The sequence below is a fragment of the Anomalospiza imberbis genome, chromosome 5, assembly GCF_031753505.1.
Source record: "Anomalospiza imberbis isolate Cuckoo-Finch-1a 21T00152 chromosome 5, ASM3175350v1, whole genome shotgun sequence".
NCBI classification, from domain to species: domain Eukaryota; kingdom Metazoa; phylum Chordata; class Aves; order Passeriformes; family Viduidae; genus Anomalospiza; species Anomalospiza imberbis.
The window spans coordinates 55,522,147-55,543,556 of record NC_089685.1 but is presented as its reverse complement, the minus strand read 5'-3'; the positions used below and the strand labels follow the sequence as shown (position 1 = coordinate 55,543,556).

At 46.3% G+C, this 21,410-nt stretch overlaps 1 protein-coding gene across 5 annotated transcripts; it reads left to right on the top strand.

Annotated features, from left to right (window-relative positions):
- Positions 1 to 1,719: 1,719 nt before the first annotated feature.
- SVOPL (SVOP like) lies at positions 1,720 to 20,700 on the top strand. Of its 5 annotated transcripts, XM_068190927.1 has the most exons (16): positions 1,720 to 3,456; positions 5,889 to 6,017; positions 6,557 to 6,648; positions 7,648 to 7,746; positions 8,196 to 8,267; positions 8,372 to 8,496; positions 9,755 to 9,818; positions 11,225 to 11,350; positions 12,724 to 12,852; positions 14,436 to 14,509; positions 16,212 to 16,414; positions 16,968 to 17,079; positions 17,481 to 17,562; positions 19,023 to 19,112; positions 19,470 to 19,583; positions 20,473 to 20,700. In XM_068190927.1, exons 2-16 carry the CDS (start codon positions 5,939 to 5,941, stop codon positions 20,482 to 20,484), a joined length of 1,473 nt encoding a protein of 490 aa, XP_068047028.1. In that variant the 5' UTR covers positions 1,720 to 3,456; positions 5,889 to 5,938; the 3' UTR covers positions 20,485 to 20,700. The 5 variants fall into 5 exon arrangements, 4 of the variants coding, with proteins under 4 accessions (XP_068047028.1, XP_068047026.1, XP_068047029.1 ...); XR_010999330.1 differs by lacking the exon at positions 20,473 to 20,700 and having other exon boundaries at positions 17,481 to 17,578; positions 19,470 to 19,503; XM_068190925.1 differs by lacking the exon at positions 20,473 to 20,700 and having other exon boundaries at positions 19,470 to 19,889.
- Positions 20,701 to 21,410: the final 710 nt, after the last annotated feature.

Here is a 21,410-nt window from a genome sequence, read left to right as displayed (position 1 = left end):
CATTTTATTTATCTCTATTGACTTGTTTGTCACTGAAGACTCAAGATGTGCTGTATTTTTCAAGATGGGTTGCTAAAGCAGATTGTGCAGAAATGCTAATATCTAATGAACAGAAAGAAAAGTGGAATCAAAACAGTTGGCATGAATTTGAAGTACTGATGTACTGCGATCTTCTGAAATATTCATGAATTACTAATCCTTCAAACTGAATAGTGTTAATCATAAGAGGCTGTGTTTTTTTAACCCTAAACTACGTAAAGAAAACAGAGTACACCAAGGGATTTGGAGTGGACAGTGCTCCCTTCCAAGGGGTGTGACCGAACAAGCCCTTATTTTCAGAACTCAACTGCCTTGATATCCAGCTCCACCAAAAAACCCACATGGGAGTGTTCCCAGCAGGATACACAGTGTTATAGTCATCACAGGTTATGTTTCTGCAGTAGTCAGGCTTGACAGTTGCCTCCAGCTACAGTGCCAGGGGAGAAAATACAGCCCCAAGCCAAGCAGTAGTCCCAATTTTTCCCCTGGGGCCTCAAGAAGGCATGCTAACCTTGGGTAGCAGTTACAAGGAGGCTTTTTCAACAGCTTGGGCTCGGAGCAGCAGCTGGAGCTGAGAAGAGGTGGGCACAGGCGTGTGTCCATGACCCATGCGTGGTCCCGGGCCACCAGTTCTTTGGGCATAATTATGTAACCTCTGTACAGGAAAAAGCCACACAGACATGACTGCAGATGGTGTCACAGTTGCTCAGCATATGCACATCACCTTTGTTTCTTCCTTCCAGGCTGTTTTGTCTATTCCTACTCAGGAGAAAAGCTGTCTTGCAGAAAGAAAGGCCAAAGTAGTTTGATGCATTATCAAATGCAGAGAAAAGAATTTGCTTTATGAAACAGTGGGTGAATTTTCTGCACAAACACATATTTTATCTTAATTGCAGCCTTCCATGTGATTGCAATGTAACTGAGAAGATGATTACCAGAAACAGATAATCCGTTCCTTTCAGAGCTTCTTGGTGTTTTGCTCTTTGTCTAAGGCTTACATTTTAAGCAAGAAAAACAAGTTATCCTGTGAATACCTCAGCTGAGAAGATGGTCTGTTGTTTACTGTACCGAACAGCAACTCAAACACTGGGCTTGATTCTGTATTCAGTTCTCTGTCTTTCTGTGTGCAACCAAAAAAAAACCAGTACAGCCTGTGTCCCACTTGAGCATTTGTGATATGGGAATGGTGCTTCCCCACTCCACAAGAGGACCAAGCCCACTAATATTCAGGAAGCATTCAGATTGCTGAGAGGCAGGGTTGCACTGATACACTTTGAAAAGAGCCCTGGATTTCATATGGGTTCTTTTTAAGAATTCTTTAAAAACATAGAAATGTTCTAGAGAGTGCTTTGCTTTTAAAAGGTTTTCCTGCAGAAGATGAGGAGGATTTTGGAGTAAAGCAGTGACTGCCTGTTCCTTGCACAGCTGCTGAGTAGAACATGTGGTTCAGCTAGTTCTGTGAATGTGGCCACCAGGTGTGGTCAGGTCCACCAGAGACCACTGTTACAGACTAACAGACCTTGTCTATTAAAAAATACTATATAAATATATAAAAGACACTTGGCCCAGTGTCTTTAACTGAACTGTACCCAGTGCTGGAAGATCTGTGACTTGACCCAAGCCAGGACCTCATCATGCCCCTTGGCAGCAGACTCAGCATCTGTGCCTAGGGGTGAATGAGTGCTTCTGGACTCAAAGCTCATCCCATTGCTAGGGAGTAGTTTGTTTCTGTGAACTGGTGGCATGAGTTTAGTCATTTTGTAAGGAAAGAACATTAAACAAAACTTGGTGAATGACTATGTAGAAAGGAAAGGCAAACAAAGAAAGGAAGTCAAGCAAACTGTTTGTAGTCACTTACAGCCATTCTTTCCTGAATTTTTTTATTCCTTCTTGTGAGAGCCATTACTGTGTTTGTCTACGTCCTCCCACCAGGACATCTTTGTGATGTGGAACATGAAGAAAGCCGGGTATCGAGTTCTTGTCCAGTCTCTTAGGTCCTCTGTTCTAGTGATAATGAACTAGCTTTTGGACTGAAGCTTCAGAAACTCCAGGAGTCAACATTTTCTTGGGGTTCAGCCTCTGGCTCCTCCAGCAAACAGCACTTTCCTCAGTCTTTACCTATACCATAGCTCTCCATCATGTTCTTGGCCAGCATAGAGACCTTTCTTTTTTCTCTCCCACATTTTTTTTTCTCCTAGGCCTTTCATGCATGTAGGCATTTCCATTTGTTCTTCACTCTGACCAGCCTTTGCCTTTCCATGGCAAATAAGTAAAATACCATGAGGTGGCTGGATAAATGTTATAGACATAGTGTCCCTTTGTGCAATCCTAAACACCTGGGCCTGAAAGCTCATCTTTGTGGTTTAGAACTTCACTGGAATTTTGGTCATTTTTTCCCCTTCTTTGCTGGGGAGCTGGAATGCTGGAACATCTGTGCCCTCCTGTCATTGCACACACACTGTCAGAGTTTTTGCAATAAAAACATAATGGTATGGCTCTGGCAGCTTGGATTGGCAGCAGATGCCAATAACAGCTGAATATTAGATATTATTAAGAGGAAGATATAAAATAAAGCTGTGAGATAGCATATGTTGGTTGGTAGCAAATATCTTCCAGATGCTTGGAAGGATGAGATTCAGCGTGGGAGTTACTTTGATAAAACTATTGCACCATTGCTGCCAGCTCAGTGTATGTATTCAAAACAGAAGGATTTTGGAAACCCTTGTGAGACCAGTACCAACACTGAGTAGTAAAGGTCAGCACATATGTTCTTAGTCAAGAGTCCACACCTATCGCTGCACTGAAACTTGCTGCTCAACAAGGCTGGGATCCCTGTAGCAGTTTAAAGCCACGAATGCTCCCTTCATTTTTCTACCTCATCAAGAAATTTAGAAGGATGAAGCAGACCTTATTTTCCTCATGGTGCTGGTGCCTGAGTTGGCTTCATCTGGCCTAAGAAGAGCCGGTGGCTGCAGTGCCCACGCAGGGGATAGCAAAGGTGCCTTACGTGGGCACTGACTGCTGCCAGACCTACCTCTGAAACCTATGAGCTAAGATCTTGCTGGTGTTTCAATAATGATGTGTCCCAGCACCCTCCTTCCACCTGCTTGGAGTCACCCTCACAAGAAGGGATGAGTAACCACCAACACCTGTGGTGAGCAGTGCCTGCGAAGCACCTGCAGATGCAGTGAGACAAGCACAGGTCAGCACTTGGGTACCCTGCCTGCGGCACCTACCCCTGGGTGGTGGAGGTGGGCGGAGAGGGACCCGCCTGTGCCCAGCAAGGAGGAAACCTGACTCCTGGGAGCTGGATCCCAAACAAACAGCACTGCCAGAACTCTAAAAAGTAAATAGCAGAGGAGAAACAGAGGCAAAAAGAGAAAAGGTCTTCTCCTCCGAGCCTGAGACACCACAGAGGTAAGAAAGTTTCACTAAATAAAAAAAATATTTAGTAAAATCTTGCTTAATATTGGGGGCATCTGATCATTTGTATGATCAGATAGCCCCATTCTCACCTGCAAGGAAAATTCTCAGCCAGAGAAGGTCTCTGACCTTACTGACAGAGTTCCCAGGTGGTGTAACAGGCAGCAGTGCATGTGGTATGGCCTTTGTGCCCTCTGGGGGGGTCACAACATCATTCCAATGGGTCCCAGCAGCAGTTTCACTGTACTCTTGGTTGTTCCCCTCAGCTGGAGGATTTTTATTTTCTCTGACAGCAACAGCTTTGTCACTGCTGTTCTTTTGGCTTGTGTAATTGGTGTTTAGTTGGATTTACAAATAGAGGGAAATTTGTGACTCCCTGAAGATAGACACTAGCTGCTCCATCAAGGCAAACAGCTGCAAAGGTTTGGGATGAGCAAAACTCAGGTTTGGTAGGAACTCTTAGGAGGTTTATCTGTGCCTGCACAGATTTCTGGTGTTATTTGAGGTGCTGGAGAGTGCTGCTTACCAGCTTCTATATGAGATTAATGTGGTTCTTACATTAGGTACTATCCACCATCCTGCTGCCTCTGGAGGTGTCTGGCTACTGTAGGGTGCTGGAGGTAGCACTGCAGCCTTCTGTTTGAGCACCTGACCCTCACTGTGAGTTCTGCACAGCAGCACCAGGGATCAGGGTTCCCTCCCCCTTTGTGGAAGAGTTGTGGCACTTTCCAGAAGGAAGGCATGTAGCCCAGAGCAGGTATGGGTGAAATGCTCCCACACCCCTCATCAAACAGTAGCAGGGTATCCCAGCATCACAATGGGTGGGCAAATGCCCAGGGCTTGATGGTGTCCTGCCAGCACTGTGGGCTGTGCCTGCCACAGACGTTTTGGAGGAGAGTGTCTGTTTAAACTGACAGAGGTGTGGTGTGGCAGCTTAGGGCAGAATGTGTTTGCAGGTCCCTAGTCATAAAGGAACAGAAAAGGAGAAGAACAGGTGCCCAGATTTTATTATTGCAAAGCCTCTGGTGATTCAGATGTGCAGTAAATCTCTACCTCTTCCCGTGGGCTCTCCCAAGCACCTTGATTTGTTTCTGTTGAGCTGGTTCCACTTGGAAATAGTCCCTAGCTGTTGGCCATCATAATCAGCTGGTGGCACTGCGTGCTGCTGGCAGCTATTGCTGCCTCTGAGGACATTGCTGAGAGACAGATGTAACCAATATCTTTTGCACCTTCTTGGGTGCTGGACTGTAATGATCTGTGACAGCAAGGTCAATGTATGTGACCCAACTGACTAATCTGCCATTAGTCCTTAATGACCTCCTTCTAACTGTGCCTCAGTATAGGATCAAGGTATCCATCCTGGAGTACTGTAATTCTATGCTTTCTTTGTTCACACTGCCCTCTATCTCAAATGGAATTTTTTATCTTTCATTAGATGCTCTCAGCCATTAATTCTCCCTAGTTCTCGCCCTTCTGCAGCCTCCCCAGTCTCTGCTGGCTGGCTGTGAATGCAGTCTGAGCCAAGCCCAGCACTCCTGAAGGGAGGTAATCAAAGGAGAGAGGGTCAGCAAAGTGCAGATGTGTTGAGCCCCACTCTGCAGTGCCTGAGCATGCATTCAGCAGGAAAGGTTGTGAGTTTAAGCAATCAGCGTGCTTAATCCCTGCCCTGGGATTACAATGAGGTTTTCTGATGAGGAAAAGCAACAGTGGTGAGGCCAAAAGATCTAGTGCTGAAAGCCAGAAACACTGACAGAGGAATCCAGCTTCCAGTTGCAATCCAAAATGCATGGCTGTGTTTATGGATGCCCTGAGAGGATGGGGATTAGTGTGGCAAGGGATGAGGTAGAGGGGTTGGTTTGCAGCAGGAAGCTGTGTGCTGCTTGGGTGAGGAGCTAAGTGCTACCCTGCCACCCTCAGTGTCCTGGGGTTACGAAGCTGGCTGGGTCACCTGGCTCTGCCTCAGTGGGGGCTCCCATCAGGCTGAGTGCAGCACCTCTACTGCCCACTCAAACCCAGCTCCACTGGGACCCTCCAAAAGGGGCAACCACTACTGGTTCTATCATGTCTTGGCTCTGGAGATGAAACATCTGTTAGACTGGCACTGTATTTCACTGACCTCTGGGCTGGGGAAGTTGTCACATGATCGCTTGTCTTAGCAGGTCTCCAGTCTTCCCTAAAGCAATCCCTGAACTTTCCAGAAAAACAGCCAGTGTGATGTGATGACTGATGTTTCTCAGTTGAACTAACTCACCCTGTGATGTTTCTTTGTGTTTTTCAGTAAAACCCTAGTGGGAAGGGACATGTTCTAGTAGTTGCATGAAACAAACTCATATTTGACTGTATCTGAAAGTTTCCACTCCATTGTGAGAAACTGGCTTGCTATTTTCTTGCTCAGGTGACTTTGTGACTGTTGTGAGATTTCACAGGTAAATCCTAGTCTTGCCTGCAGTGACAGTGGATCCCTGCAGGAGCTGAGATGGCCACTGCACCAAAAGAGGCAGAAAATGCTATTGGCTTGGAGGAAATCCATGCAGAGAGAAAAGAACCACCAAAAGGTGGGTTTGTATTGACAGGACTAGAAATTTGGCTCCCTGTTTATCTGGGGTAGAGGGAGGGTCCTCAGTTGTGCCACTTCAGCCACTTAAAACCTCTGTACATGAAGCCACAACATCAGCATCCTATACTCCCCTCCCACCACACTTAGCAGGCTGCTGGCTGCTGCCTATGGCAATGGGAAGAGCTGGCTGGCTTGGCTTTTCTCAGGCCTCTGCTTTGTGTAATTATTGTATTATATTGGTAATTTGAGGATTCATTTACTTGGAATAATTTTTAAAATGTGACTCTGTTTCAAAAGCATTTTAAATAGTACAAGGCTGTCCTTCCTCATTTTGTGCTGGCTGCTGTTTCAGCAACCCCCTGTTGAGCCCTGCCACCAGGACATCCAGGGGCTGGTCAGTGGACATAAAGCTGGTAGATGTTTCCAGGCTTTTTCCTGGTGCAGTCCCACAGAAGCATGAGAAATATTTTTTTATGAAGAGGAGGTACAATTTGACTGCTGACAGGTTTTCTGTCTTAATTTTCTTTTCACGTTTAGGACAAAAGACATTTACAGTGGAAGAAGCTGTGGAAACCATTGGGTTTGGGAGGTTCCATATCATGCTTTTCCTCATCATGGGCAGCACTGGGGTAGGTATCTGCAGCCATCTGTGGTGGCCTGGAAAAAGCTTTCTTCTCATTTTTCTCATTGCCGTGCAATAACGACCATAAGCACATACTGCTGCCAGCCCATGTCTTCCATACATACCTTCTCAGGCAGGATTTCTGCTATTTTCATCATTGGTGAAAGTACATTTTAGTCCCATTGATATCAGACCCATTTCAGGGCAAAGCTGAGCAGGTTGGCCCACAGCATCATGGCTTGGCCCCTGTTCTGGAGCACTGTCAGGGCACATCTTCAGTTAGGGCCTGAAGGTTAGGTTCAGCTTCACTGTTGCGTTTTTCATGTCATCCCCATGGCACGCAAATCCTCTGCAATCTGGCTCAGAAGGCCTGGCATCTTCTCACCCCTGGCTACTTGAAAAATTTCCTAACTTTCATGGTCTTGGGTTAATTGTGTATCTGTTTTGGGAACTTGGGCAAAAGCTGGAGGCCAGACTGGGCAAAAAATATAATGAGGGTCTATCCATGAGGATTGCTGCAGCTGAGGTGAAAAAGTCAGAAGCTGTGTGTAAACAGTCAGCTCATTCCTAACTGAAGCCAGTGCTGGGGCACACAGCCAGTGGAGCAATGGAACTCTTAAAAACAGTTTTAAGAGTTCATGTCAGATGCCTGAATCCACAGCTAGATACCCAACGAAGCAGCTTGATTTCCAAAGATAGCTGAAGAGCTTCTAATAACCCAGCAGGGCAAGAATCTTCTCTGCCAAGGATGACTATTTCCAAACTTCCCAGATATACAGTATACCTGTACCTGCTTTCTAAGTGTGCCTTTCTCTCCTCCTCTCCCTGTCACCAAGATCTTCCAGGCCAGGCACAGGGCTCACACCACTGTGGAGGCACCATGGCTTCACAGGACTGTTCTGACATGATGGAACTGCCATGGCTGCAGGCTTTGAGGGACTGAGAAATATTTCCCTGTGGGCTTCTTGTGGTTTCCCTTCTTGCTAACACACACTTGTTCCCAAAGGTGGCTGAAGCCATGGAGATCATGCTGATAGCTGTTGTGTCCCCTCTCATCCGATGTGAGTGGCAGCTCCAAGACTGGCAGGTGGCTTTAGTGACAACAGTGAGTGTCTCATGTTCCTCCCAGAAAGGTCATCCACTATGTGGTCATAGTCATGGGTACCACCATGGGTTTCTGAAAGTGCATTTCCCAGCAAACCAAACAAATTCCTAGGGCCTCTTTACAGGGACAAGAACAGTGCCACAACTGTAGACATCAGAAATGAAGCTGATGAGAGCAGATGTCCATGCCCAGAGCAAGTGGACAAAGAAAATCCCCATTTCCACATTCTTATTTTGAAAACCCTGCCACCCACCCTCAGCTTTGAGGGTGGCAGCAGTGAGTGCCTACACAAAGGAAGCCATCCCCTGAAAACCTCTCCCTTGTGGTTCTGTGTGCCACAGTTCATCCTGCTGCCCTGAGAACACACAGCTCACCTGCAGCTCAAAGAGCAGAGCTGTCCCATGTAGCTGGGAATGGGCCCTCCACAGCTGTGTTCCAATTCCCCTCAGATGGTGTTTTTTGGCTACATGGTGTTCAGCATAGTGCTCGGGCTCCTGGCCGACAGGTACGGCCGCTGGAAGGTGAGTGACTGCAGGGGGCTGCGTGTCCTTTTTCTGCGCTCCACAGGAGCCATGCACCTGGCTGAGCCTGTGCTTTAATAACCCTAATTCTTGCCCTTTTGCAGATCCTGCTGCTCTCGTTCCTCTGGGCAGCCTATTTCTCCCTGCTGACCTCGTTTGCCCCATCCTACATCTGGTTTGTGTTCCTGCGGGCCATGGTAGGAGGTGGCGTGTCAGGCCACGCGCAAGGGTAAGGCTGTGCGAGCCGCCTTCCCAGAGAAGGTAATGGAGTGTCTAGAAGGGGAAGGGGATCAAATTCCCACATCACCTTGAAACAAAAAGCCATTCTGTAATTTCACTAAATCCCAGTCAATTGACATAACTTGCAGTTCCCAAGGACTTCTGAGGCCTGGAATAAAGGGCACAGCTGGTTTACATTAAACTGGTGACAGAGGGATTATTAAGAACATATAAAAACATTTAGACAGGTAACAGATAAGTAAAGGCTGCTTCCTCCTTAAAAAAAAAAAGTTATAACAATTCTTCTTAAGTAGAAAATTATTTTTTAATTATAGAAAACGTTCCCACTGAAATTAAGTTTTTGTCCTATTGCAACAGAAAGGAGGATTTGGGGAAGAAAAATTCACAATATTAGCAACCACTTCACTAGGGGCCTGGAAAAATAGGGTGTTTTTTGTTTACTTTCTTATGGAAACAAATGAAACATTTCAGCACCATCCATGGTTACTTAAAGCCTGGTTGCTGCCCACAAAGGAAAGCCCTAAACTGGTCACATTGACCCAAAAACCTTTTGCTGAAGGAAAGGACATAGGGGAGAGAGGTGCTGTTGAGAGAAGGCATCTGCGCCTGAGTCATGCATCTGCTAAGCTGCTGGCACAGCCTCTCTCCCAGGAATGCCCCTATTCTCTGGCCATGGAGGCTGCTCATAAGACTCATGAGAATGGAAGAAAATTGAACATTTTACAAAACACTTCACTGGCTGAGACAGAAGGAGCCACTGAGGGTCTCTTCCCACCTCTCTCTCTCTCTCTGTCCAGCTAAGGAAACTCAATTCACACTGGGGACCTTGAGAAATGTCTGTGCCACAAGCCCCCTGTGCCAAGGGCACTCCAACCATTTAAAAAGTGGAACAGATATTTCCTTATTTCATGAAAAAAAAAAAACTTTGCTAAAATGTTCATTTCTATGAACATATCTATGCCTGTGCTGACACCTCAATCACCCATAGGTTTCCTGATGTATAGACTGCAGTGTTTACCTGCTTGTATCCCACAGCCACAGGCTGGGAAGGATTTGTGCCTTATGTTTCCCTTGCATGTAATTTGGTGCTGGAGTAGGAGGCACATGTGACAGGGATTCCTTGTCTCTGGGTGCTCAAGGTGGAAGAGGGATGGTATTCATTGTATGAGTTGAGCTGAACTGTTACTTGATTTGCATGGAAATTCTCATTGCAACTGTATTTCTGCTTTTCTTTCCTTTTTTGCTAGACTTATCATAAAAACTGAATTTTTGCCCACCAAATATCGGGGATACATGTTGCCCTTATCCCAGGTGAGAACGTGAAAAAGTGAGAACATCACTGCTTCTTTTAGCTCCAAGTCCCAGGAGATTTGTCCCACCACAGTTTGGAAGCCACGTCTCCAGCACAGCACTTCTTCCAGACTAAACCCTCTTGCCTAGGTCTGAGCAAGTCTCCAATGCCTCCTGCACCTCAGAGTGTGGCATCTGTGTTATTAAAGATGTACACAGGAGAGAGGCAGTATCTCCTCAAATGATTTAATGCTCCAAACATTTTTATAGGGACTTTGAGTGATGGCTGACACCCAGCCTCTTTGTTCTCCTATTGACAATGTGGCTGGTCTGATGGGGCCAGCGCTGATGGACTGGCAGGCACTGGAGCTGGTGGCATTCCCAGCCCACTCCAAGCTGAGGTGCATCCCTCCTCCCCCCTCTTTGGACCCCCAGAGATAACAAGTGGTTTATATAGTGACTTCCAGGTAAGGTCCTAATCTGCTCCTCTCCGTGCTCAGGTTCTGCCAGGGGCTTTGCACAGGAGGCTTAGCACAGACAGTCCCAAATTTGGCCTGATACATGCTGGGAGGGTTGTGCCCACTTGCTGGGTCATTGCTTACTGCAGACTTCTGCAGTGGACAGTTGCTGCATGTGCAGATGATCAGTGGTGACACCTCTGAGTGCACAAATTCATCCCACTGCTGAACCAAACTCTTCTTGTCAGGGATAATTTACTTTTCACTGCAGCCTCCTTGATCCCAGGGTATCATTACTGAAGTGTCATCAGAAACACAAAGATTTATAGAAGATCAATCTTGTATTTCTCCCCAGAAATTTGTTAATTTTGCCCACAGGCTATTCATGGACTTGCTGCAGCTTTTGTGATTTCTGTTGGCTGAGCTCCCTTGGGTGGTCCCCTCGAAAGGGATGTGTCTCCTAATGGTAACAAGTGAACTTCAGAAAGGAATGTACTTGCAGATCAGAGGCCAGATTCACTGTTGGTATAGCTGGGCATTGAGTCTACTGGAGAGCCACCAACTTTCAGCAGTGGAAATCTGGCCTGGTTTTGTCTTCTGAGCTTGTAAATCTCCTGCTTTCCTGAAGAAACCTAGACAACAGGAAAACTCATGAGCATGAGCATTAGCAGAGAAGTGACTAAAAGGACAAAAGCAGTGGCTTTATGTACGATTGTATCCACAGCAAATTAGCAGGTTTTACCTGGAGCTAATTAAGACTGTCTTCACTGTCCCTCCCCAAACTCTTGTCTTTCCCTTTTTCCTCCCACCCAAGCCCAGCTTCTCAGACAGCCATGGGACGGCTCAGTTGAACCTCGGCATTCCCTAGCACAGTTCCCCATCTATCCACAGAACTGGAGTAGAAGGGAAGAAAATGAACAGATCATTGTCATGTGTTCACATTCTAACCCCTTTCTTTCCCTTGGAAAGGTGTTTTGGTTGGCCGGATCCTTGTTAATCATTGGCCTGGCATCAGTGGTGAACCCAACCATCGGCTGGCGGTGGTTGATCAGAATTGCCTCCATCCCTGGCATCCTTCTCATCCTGGTGTTCAAGGTAGGAAGATCTCCACTCTCCACTCCCTGTTGCACTGCCACCACCCTGATGTCTCCCCAGGCACCATTGCCCTCCACCCCCTTCATCGTAGGCTCTTCTTGTGTCCTCCTTTCTCCTCTTCTGTCCTCTCACATAGCGGCTTGGTAAGGTCCTGAAGTCCTGGCGGGGCTGCAGACCAGCTTCAGGGGAGATGCTACCTTGCTGGTGATGGTCTGGCTTTACTGGTCTGCTGTAGCCCTCCAGCAGCCCAGGTTCCAGTGTCCAGACTGCCAGCAGTACCCAGGCATTGCAGTGATGGGTCAGGCACCAAGAGGAAGACAGGCTAGAATAGTGTATGAAAAAAATGACAAGTCAGTCTATTCAGTCTAATGCTGGACACAGCACACTCTCTTCAGTCTGAACATTTTCTAGGGCTGAGGAAAGTAGCCTCAGTAAAGTGTTCACAGAGTGCCAAGGTAAACCACAGTTTCCCCAGGTGTCCCTCTGCTTCAGAAAACCCATGAGAACCATCGTGGTCTTGGTCAAGAGAACCATCTGATTTGTGGGGGTGATGTGGAAAATCCCTGCTTACAGTGCTCATGGGCACTTCAGTGCTGAACTGTGGCTGCTGGAGGCTATACAGATGTAAAATACATCCTGCAGCTGGGTGAATGCACAAGTCCGTCTGGGGTGCTACCTGGACAGACAAATTTAAGGTTGCTGTGAGTATACACTCCTATAACCTGCATGTTTTGTTTCCCTGATTATTTTTGCCAGCAAAATTGGATTGCTGAAGTTTGTAATCTGGGGGAAAAGAAAAGACAGAGTTAGTATACATACCTTTAAAAAAAGGGTCTTTAGTTCATATTTGAGTGAAATAGATGGAATTGTTTATAATTTAATAGAGCCATTTAATAAAAAAAATGTATTTTATTTTGGAAAGAGCACCAAATGCTAGTAACAAGTTACATTTCAACCACTTCTTCCTTTTTATTAAAATGGCCTTGTTGTGCCTTCCAAGACTTTTGCTTCAGCAAGTAATATGCTGAACATATTACTTGTTATGAGATGTTAGAAGTAACATCTCATTTTAGAATGTCAAGGGTTGGTTTTGTTAAACCTGTGTCTTTGGCTTTCACCTTTCATAAGTGCTTGACCCAGATGGCTCAGTGACATGATCAACAAATGGGTTTGTTGGGCAGGGTGAGCTCCCTGGGAGCAATGGGGGGCTGGGGCACAGAGAGTACCCCAGGGCATGGCTGGGGGGAAGGGCAGGCAAAGGGCTGCTCCAGCTCATGGAGTGCCCTGTGCCAACCTGAGCAGGCTCCTGGGCGTGATGTGAAGCTGTGAGTAGGACAAGAGAGGTGCAGAAAGGCTTCCTACTCTGCTTCCAGTTCATCCCAGAGTCTGCACGGTATAACGTGTCGACGGGAAACACGGGGGCTGCGCTGGCCACACTGCAGAGGATTGCCAGGATGAATGGGGCGGCCATGCCAGAGGGGCAGCTGAGGGAGTCTGCCAAGGTAAGTCCAGGCTGTCCAGCCCAGGCAGGGTTGCTGGCATCCAGGCTTCAGGGAGGGATTGAGAATGCCAGCCACATCTTCCTCTGCCTCTCTCGTCCTCCTTGCCTGATTCTTTTCCAAACAGCTGCTGAAAGCAATGATGATGTCAGTTTTCTTTTGGAGAAACAGTAACCTTGGCCTTCAAAATGGAATGGAATTTTCTGGGGATTTTTTCTTTCTCCATTTGTGTTTGCTCAGAAAAATATTGGGCTAAGAAAATACTTGCTTCCTTTGCCACAAAAAAGGCTACTGGCAAAGCATGCCATTCCTTATTGCCTGCCCGTCCTGCAGGGGTGTTCCCTCTGCCATGAGATCTGGGAACTGTCCCTTGGGGTCTCTCTCAGGGCTGTGAGTGGGTAGGCTGCAAGGATCCCTGCCGTGAGGTCCACCCAGTGCTCCCAGAGGCTTCTCCCAGCCCCTGGCCTGGCTTGTCCACTGTGTCCCAGGACCCCAGATCCCTGAGTGTGGAGCCACAGACCAGCAGAAGAGGGTCAAAGCAGGAGAGACCATTTCACAGATACCACCACCTGTACCTGTAAGCAGCTGAGCAGCTCAGGAGTGGATTGCTGCTGGACTGAAATGCCCAAAAACATGTGTGGGTGCTGCAGGGATGGGGCAGTTTCCCCCAAGACTTCTCCCTCTCTCACCCAGTCTGGGCCCTGCTGACTGGTGGGTGGGACTTAGGTGGCTCCTTTGACCCCCAAGACAGGAAGATAAGACAAATCCATTGTTCAGGGCCTCAAAATTATTCAGTTATTTTAAATCCCCTTCCTGGATCTTTTTCCTGCATATTGAATCCCAGAGGCACCAAGTATTGTCCTTAGCAATTCAAGCAAGATGGTGCTATTGTATTGGAATTAGTTAGGATTAAAGCTTCCCTGAAATTTAATTGAATTTATGTAATGGATCCACATTGGATGTGGGAAGGGCTTTTATTAGTTTTGCCCTCTCTCGGGCTTAACCAATGATGAGGAAAATAAAAATTAAGTCAATCCACACCATCCCTGTGAACTTGTCTCCCCTTGGTGGTGGGACCTTGTGGGCAGCAGGCCAGGCAGGGTCCCCAGTGCCTGCCAGTCTCTGCTTACTGGCACTTCAGGCCTCCCAGAAAGATGTATGTGTCCAAAAGCTTGCTTCACAGGCAGAGCAGCATGCAGGGCAGTGGGAGCTGACAGAAGCCCCAGCAGTGCTGGCCCCCCAACAGCAACCAGGGCCCCCTCTGGCACCATCACAGTCACAATGGGACTAGACTGCTCAGATCTGGGGGTCCTTTGAGGCCAGGAGAGCTCAGAATGTTCTTTTCTCCCCTCCTCCATCCTTTGCAGTGCAGCTTCCTGTGGGTATCTTTTGGGAAACGGGCCTTTACTCTCTGGAGGTCTGATAGGTGCTGTGTTGCACCATCTGTGACTCTGTCTGTGCCACAGGCACCCTGGGGACAGGGGGAGCACAGGAGGGCCTGGCATGCCAACTGCTCTCACAGAACACTTGCTCCCGTACAAAAGATGCCTTTATAGAAACTTCTATTTCTATTGTATGATTTTCAGGAAAGAAGGGGAAGATTCAAGGACCTCATCCACCCCAAATACCTCAGAACCACTTTGCAGATATGGATCATATGGTAATTTTTTTTCTCTTGCTTATCAGCTCATTCTCTTGGTTGACAGTGTGCAGGGAGCAGAAGGCTCCCATTGACTCTGCCTTTAACAGGACACCACTCTGCCTCCAGTGGTGGCTGCAGATCCTTGGCAGCTGAAGGGACATGGATAGGTTTGTGTTTCAGACCACACCTCAGACACCCTGACTGGTTGCTGTTAACTTAGGCAGAAAAGGGCTGGACTTCTGGGATGATACTATGAGTCTTTCCTCAGGACAGAGCGGCTCCTGGGAGCCAGGGGAGAGCTACAGGACAGAGCCCACGCCTGACTGCAGCAGGACCAGCTGTATGCCTGCAGCTCTCCTTCCCTGCTTGGGGAAAACTTGTTCTCCCAAAGGATAGCCAAAGGACCGGTGAGACAGGACTCTGACAGAAACGCATTCACCATTACCAGTGCTACTCGCTGGGGAAATTGAGATTGAGGAGACAGGTTTCAGATGCAGTGTTTCCAGCAGCTGTATGCAAGGGTAATACATGTTTCATTGGCTTTGGTGTCTGGAATGGAAATGTATAAATAATAGGTCTGTGGGAAACCATTGACCCTAAATGTTGTGAAGTTAGGCCTTGAATTTTTTATGGTTTTTTTCCCCTTGACTTCTATGAGTGTTATGAAATATCTTTTTGGTTTTTATCTTTCTTTGTTTCCTAGTCTGTTCTCAGGTCTGCATTCCCATGCCCCCCAGCATTCCCTGCCTTCCCAGGTGGCCCAAATTCTGCTGCTCATTTCTGAAACTGCCAGGGGGCATAAAAAAGTGAAAATTACTTTTCAGCCTGCTTATGATCAGGTGTATTCTGAATTACTTGATAATGACAAAGCAAGGCTTCCCTCACCTCACCCAGGGGGTCAAAAGCCCTGACAGCAAACCTGCTCCAGCATGGGCTTCTCTCTCCATGAACCCACAGGTCCTGTCAGGAGCCTGCTCCAGCATGGGCTTCCCATGGGGGTCACAGCTTCCTTCAGGCATCCACCTGTTTTGGCATGAGAACCTCCAAAGGCTGTAGGTGAATCTCTGCTCCACTGTGGATCACTGCTCCACTGTGGACTTCCATGAGCTGCAGGGAAACAGCTGCCTCACCCTGGTCTGCACCATGGGAAGCAGGGGAATCTCTGTTCTGGCACCTGGAGCACCTCCTGCCTTTCATTCTTTACCGACTTTGGTGTTTGCAGTCATGTTTCTCACACAGGTTCTCATTTCTTTCTCTGGCTGCTGTTGCTCTTGCACAGTTTTTTCTGGTTCTAGCAAATGTTATCCCCGAGGCACTACCAGTATTGCTGCTGGGTTCAGCCTTGGTCATCAGCTGGAGTCAGCTGGCATCTGGCATGGAGGCTGCTTCCAGAAGCTTCCCACAGAAGCCACCCCTGTAGTCCCAACCCACTACCAAAACCTGGCCATGCAAACCCAATACAAAGCTGAGCTATGAGCTGGGGTGAGGTTTACTGAGAAAGAGCAGTGCCTACACATAGGTAGGAGGGGAGTACCACAGGACAGGTGACCAGTGGTCTGGTGGATGCCTGAGCCACTTCGCTGCTCAGGCTAAGGGGTTCCAGCATGCAGAGCTGGTGCAAGCAGCAGCAGAGATTCCAGAGCATCCAAAACCTGCTGCATTTGAGTTTCTTCACCTTCCCCATCATAGCTGCACCTCACTGCAGCATTTCTCCCCACAGGCTTGGCATAGCTTTCGCTTATTACGGCGTCATCTTGGCCAGTGCTGAGTTGCTGGAGCGGGACCTTGTCTGTGGTTCTGCAGCCCCACCGCTGCAGGACTCCAGCGATGACTCTGAGGAGAGCCACAGCCCCTGCCACTGCCACTTGTTTGGGCCCGCTGCCTACCAGACCATGATCATCAGCACAGTCGGGGAGATCGCACGTAACCTCTTCCCCCATCCTTGCCCTGCCATTCCCCTTTCACAGTGCTCGCTGCAAAGGTTTGAGCTGTGCATGCTCTTGGTGACAGGGGCCAACACGAACTGGGCACTGCTGGCGGCAGCTTCTGGGACACAGGCCATGAGCCTGTGGCTCCTGGCTCAGCAGGGCACTCAGCGGGACACACCTCAGGCCCTGGTGTTTCGCTGGGTTGTGGGCAGAGGGAGCAAAACCACCCAGGCCTGTGCTGCTCACCCAGACATGCCTTCCTTGCATGGCTCAGGACAGACATAGGTGTCCTGCCTCAGCACAGCCAATTTCAGAGAAGCACAGGCTTCATCATCTGAGGGGAAGGGGGAAACAAATGGGCATGGGGGCAAATCACAAGCTTTGGGTGCAGGAAGAGAATGATAGGGTTTGTGCATTTTACAGGATGTTTGGTAGGCACTGGGCACGCAGACAGGTATCTTTGAGTCACACTGTGTAAGGTCTGTCAAGGCAGATAATCATTGCAGTTAGATTATCAAATGTTTTATGGTTTTCCTTTTTATTTCCAGTAAATCCTGTGAACGTTCTCAGCATCAATGTCCTCGGAAGGCGTCTAAGCCTGTGTATCACCATGGGATGTACAGCTCTATTCTTTCTTCTTCTTAATATCTGCACCTCAAGGTACTCTGGCTCAGACTATGGGTCTTGTTCGAGGGTGTGCAATTCTGAGGGGAGGACCTCTGGTATTCTCAGTTCACCAGTCTGTCAGGCCAGTAATTTTTGTAGGTCTGAGAAAAGCCTCTGACTGGCTCTCCTTTTCCTGGGAAAGCTGTGGCAGCAGATTCTGTGGTGCAGTGGTGTGCAGAAGGGCTCACTTGTACTACTGAGCCCACGTGGCTTCCCCTAAGCATCCAACAAGCTGCTTTCTAGCACAGTCCAGAAAATTTTAAAAATGTTTAAACAACATGCACTGGAAATAAGTTCTATTTTTCATTCGCTTTTTTCCCCATTTCTTTCTTTCTGGTATCTCTGCTGATGCTGCTCAGTGACATTAACTCTGCTCCACATGGCTTTCTCTCCAGTGCAGGCATGGTTGGCTTTCTCTTCATGCTGCGTGCCTTGGTTTCAGCCAACTTCAACACCATCTACATTTACACGGCAGAGGTGGGTTCTCCTTGAGGTATGTTGAGCTGCTTGCAGGCTTCAAATTCCATTTGTGTATACTCAGGAATTCTGCCTGCTAGCTTATGGACTAGTCACCTTCCTAGAACTGTGTATTTTTGGCATCTTAGCCACAGTGTTTTCATATGCAAAATATAAGGAGGAAGCAGAAAACCAGCTTGGAGATGACAGGAGTAGATGGAAGAGGAGTGCCCTACTAAGCCAGCTGTTTTTCAGCTCTTATAAAACATTATTTTTGAGGATGTTGGGTACCATTATCTTCCAACACCCACAATCTTTCCCCTCTTTAACCCCATAGTGAGAGAACAGACTACCACTAAAAGGAACATTTTCCAGCACTTAAGGGGCTGTATGAGGTAGTATATGGGGTTATATGCATGATTCTTTTCATTTGATGGAAATTGCTTTGTTCTGTCTGAAAAAGGTTTTAATCCTTTAAAGAGCTTTTCCTTCATACAACTTTGGAGCAGTGAGTTCTGTGAGTTAAGCATAAATTGTTGGGGTTTTTTGTTGTTCTTTTTTTTTTAAAAAACAATTGTATAGCATTAAATGGATTTGCTTGTTAATTGACTAAAGTGATCCAAAGCAAATAGAAGTAACTCCCTTGCACTTTTAATAGTGCACTGTAATATTTAAATTTGCACCTGCCTTTAATACCACAATTTTAGTAGTGTTGAATAAGTTGCTGTTGATGTAAAGACCATTGTTGTAACAGCCATATCATAAATCAATTCTACTCACAATTTAATCAACGATCAAAATCTTTTGAGCCAAGTGCCTGGACTCTTCATTAATTAACTTACTTAATTTGATTGGCCCAGTAATGTATTTAAACAAAGGCTTATATGAGTATACTTGCTAAAATCTGTTGATATTAAGAGGACTAAAAGTTGAGTAAAATTCATATTTAAGTGTTTCATTGGCATAGGTGTTTGGGAGGTGTGAAAGAAAAATGACACAAAGCACATTCTTCTAAGTCTAAATATTTCTTACTGGGATCTGTTTTTCTTTTTCTTCCTTCTAAACAAACGTGTTGTTGATAAAAATGAATAGGCAAACTTGAATTCTGCAGACAATATCTTTTCTTCCTGCTTCCCAGACACAGGGCCCAGCAGTATAAACAGAATTTTTCCTTTAGTACCCAACCTAAACTCTGTGATTTTGATCATAGATCCAGGAAATAAAGTGGTGGTAGTGGTGCTAAACAAAGGAGAATCACATCCAGCTTTGATTTGCCTTAAAGCTTTACTTGGGGGAAAAAAATGAGAGATTTGTAATGGCTCAAGTGAGGCCCAAGGGAGCTTTTATTTCTTTTCATATCTTATCCCACTAGCTGCCATTGATAAAACAATGGGTCTCTCTAATAAAAAAATTAAAAAAGAAAAGTACAGATATTGCAGATTGCTGTTGCACTGATCCAGTTTATTTCTGTCCTGTTTTAGGTTTATCCCACCACAATGCGAGCGCTGGGGATGGGGACAAGTGGGGCATTGTGCCGTGTGGGAGCAATGGTGGCTCCGTTTATATCACAAGTAAGAGCATGCTTGATAAGGTTGGTAAACATTGTGCTGAACACTGCCACCAAATACAGAGAGATGTCCCTGAAATTGATCCAAAAAAGGGAGGATGTAATCAGTTCCCTCCCAACCTCATATACAGAGTACTTGGCAGGTCTTTGCCAGATGTAGCTTTGAGTAACTCTCATCACAGAGTTCAACTGTGGATACTACTATTAGATACTTTCTGAAAGCTCTTAAGGTTCACAAGATACTGTTTTTTCTATTGTGGAGTCTCTCAGGCACTTGTGACCCTCTGTCCACTCTTAATTGCTAATTAAGTGCCAGTCCCCCACACTAGCAAGCTCCTGTTTGATGTTTTTTGACCTGCAGGTTCTTATGAGTGCTTCTTTCTTGGGGGCCCTGTGTCTCTTCTCCTCTGTGTGCATCATCTGTGCCATCTCTGCAGTCACACTGCCCATCGAGACCAAGGGCAGGGCCCTGCAGGTGGGTACCACCACTCCAGGAGCTCCCATAGCTCTAAATGCTCTTAGGGACTTGTAGGTGATAATGCAGCCAGAATCCAAACCCAGCTCTCCTGAGGTTTCTCAAGCCTGATAGGCACCCACAGGAATGTGCTGCAGCAGCAGCTTCAAACACTGTTATCCCAGTTGCCCAAAGCTTGTTTCTTGTGAAAGAACAAGCCAGGCTGCCAGCCCCAGCCACCTCATGTAAGTATGTGAGCTTTAGCTTGTGCAAGCTCCTCTTTACATCTCTCTCCAATCCTGACCTGAAGGTGCAGCTTCCCAGGCACATGCTGCAGATGCACAGGGCACCTAAACTACCAAAGTAATTTCTTAATCAAATTCAAGGCCTCTTCATTGGTCCATCAGCTAAATCCTTGCGGTCAGTGTTTTCTATAAAGCAATTAGCCAAAACACTAAGCCCTAAAGATTAAGGGGGAAAGTTTAAATTTAGCAGTCTCCCATGTGCAAGTCACACCAGTTTAATTAGAGGAGGTGGTGAGCAGTCCTGTGATTCCAATAAATTCATCTATACCAGCATGGAGATTTTCATGGCATGCAGCAGCATGGCCACACTGCTCTGTGTCACTCTGTAGTCTGACTTATATAGAATGCAAAACCATAGGCTAAGAATAATCCATATTCTTAATAATCCATATTCTTTAAAGCATGGCAGATGTTTGATCAAACTAGTTTATGAGGGCTTCCAAACCAGACTTCAAAAAACCCATCCCTTCAAACACAGGGATTGCCTGTCAGAAGTGAGACCTTTTGGACAGAGCCAAACATGTTATTTTCCATATCCATTCCTGTTGGGGTTTATGTGCATTTTATTAATTTAATGGGTTTTTTTTTTATTTCCCACTTTTTAGCAAGTAAAATGAGAGCGAATGTTTGATGCTGGATTGGGTAGGGAAGAAAAAGAAACTCCTGTCACATCCTGTGAGCTGCATTTGATGATGATTGCTTCTCCATACCGTTTCCATTATAAAAAAATGCAACCGAACAGTGTAAAGAGCTATGATTTGTGTAGACAAAAAGTAAATTTCTCAAGGACCTTTCCTTTCTTATGATTCAATAAATAGATGTTTTCTACCCTTTCTGGGAAGTAAGATGAAAATTCTTTACTTCCAATGCTATCAATAGTGACACTGCCTACATAATATTTAAAAAAAGAGGAAAATCATTAAGTGAATTGAGGAAAAGGGGGGAAAAGATACAAGGTAGATATAGTCTCTGCTATAGCAGCTTGAAAGGATATAGTACTTCCCTCAACTTTTTGTGCAAATATCATCTGCATGGAAGTAGTAAAACTTGGATCTCAAACCACACTGCAGTGATGATTGCTGATCATTTTTAGGGTGATATTTATGACCAAAAAATGAAAGGTGAGTCAGATTTTTTCAAGTGGATTATTTGAAGACACAGATTCTCAAGCAGTTTACAGCAGACAGGTAAGTAACTGGATGCAGAGTACATTCATTCTTCTCTCCTCAGCATTTTCCACTAGGAGAACAACTTGAGTGTGAAGGTGGATCTTTAGGACTTCAAGTTGTGATGGCAGCGCCTCTTTATTTTTTTAATTCTGCTACTGTAGTATGCACTGATCACATTTCTGTTGCTAGAATGGTCTCCCTCACCATTTTGTTCTGCTCCTTAAATTTCTCTTTACTGTTTTCTGGTACTCTGGGATGGTATCACTTACAAGCAACTCTCTTCAGGCAGTTAAAACTTTCTGTAAGAAACCAAACCAAACCAAACAACAACAGCACCAATATAAAAAAGCAAGCAAACAAAAAAGACTCTGGGC

Excerpts from the sequence above, each read along its gene's own strand:
- SVOPL (XM_068190925.1), top strand. The coding sequence starts at position 5,939 with ATGGCCACTGCACCAAAAGAGGCAGAAAATGCTATTGGCTTGGAGGAA. Across the intron at positions 12,853-14,435 it reads AGCTGAGGGAGTCTGCCAAG|GAAAGAAGGGGAAGATTCAA; the intron begins GTAAGTCCAGGC and ends TATGATTTTCAG. Across the intron at positions 19,113-19,469 it reads TGGCTCCGTTTATATCACAA|GTTCTTATGAGTGCTTCTTT; the intron begins GTAAGAGCATGC and ends TTTGACCTGCAG.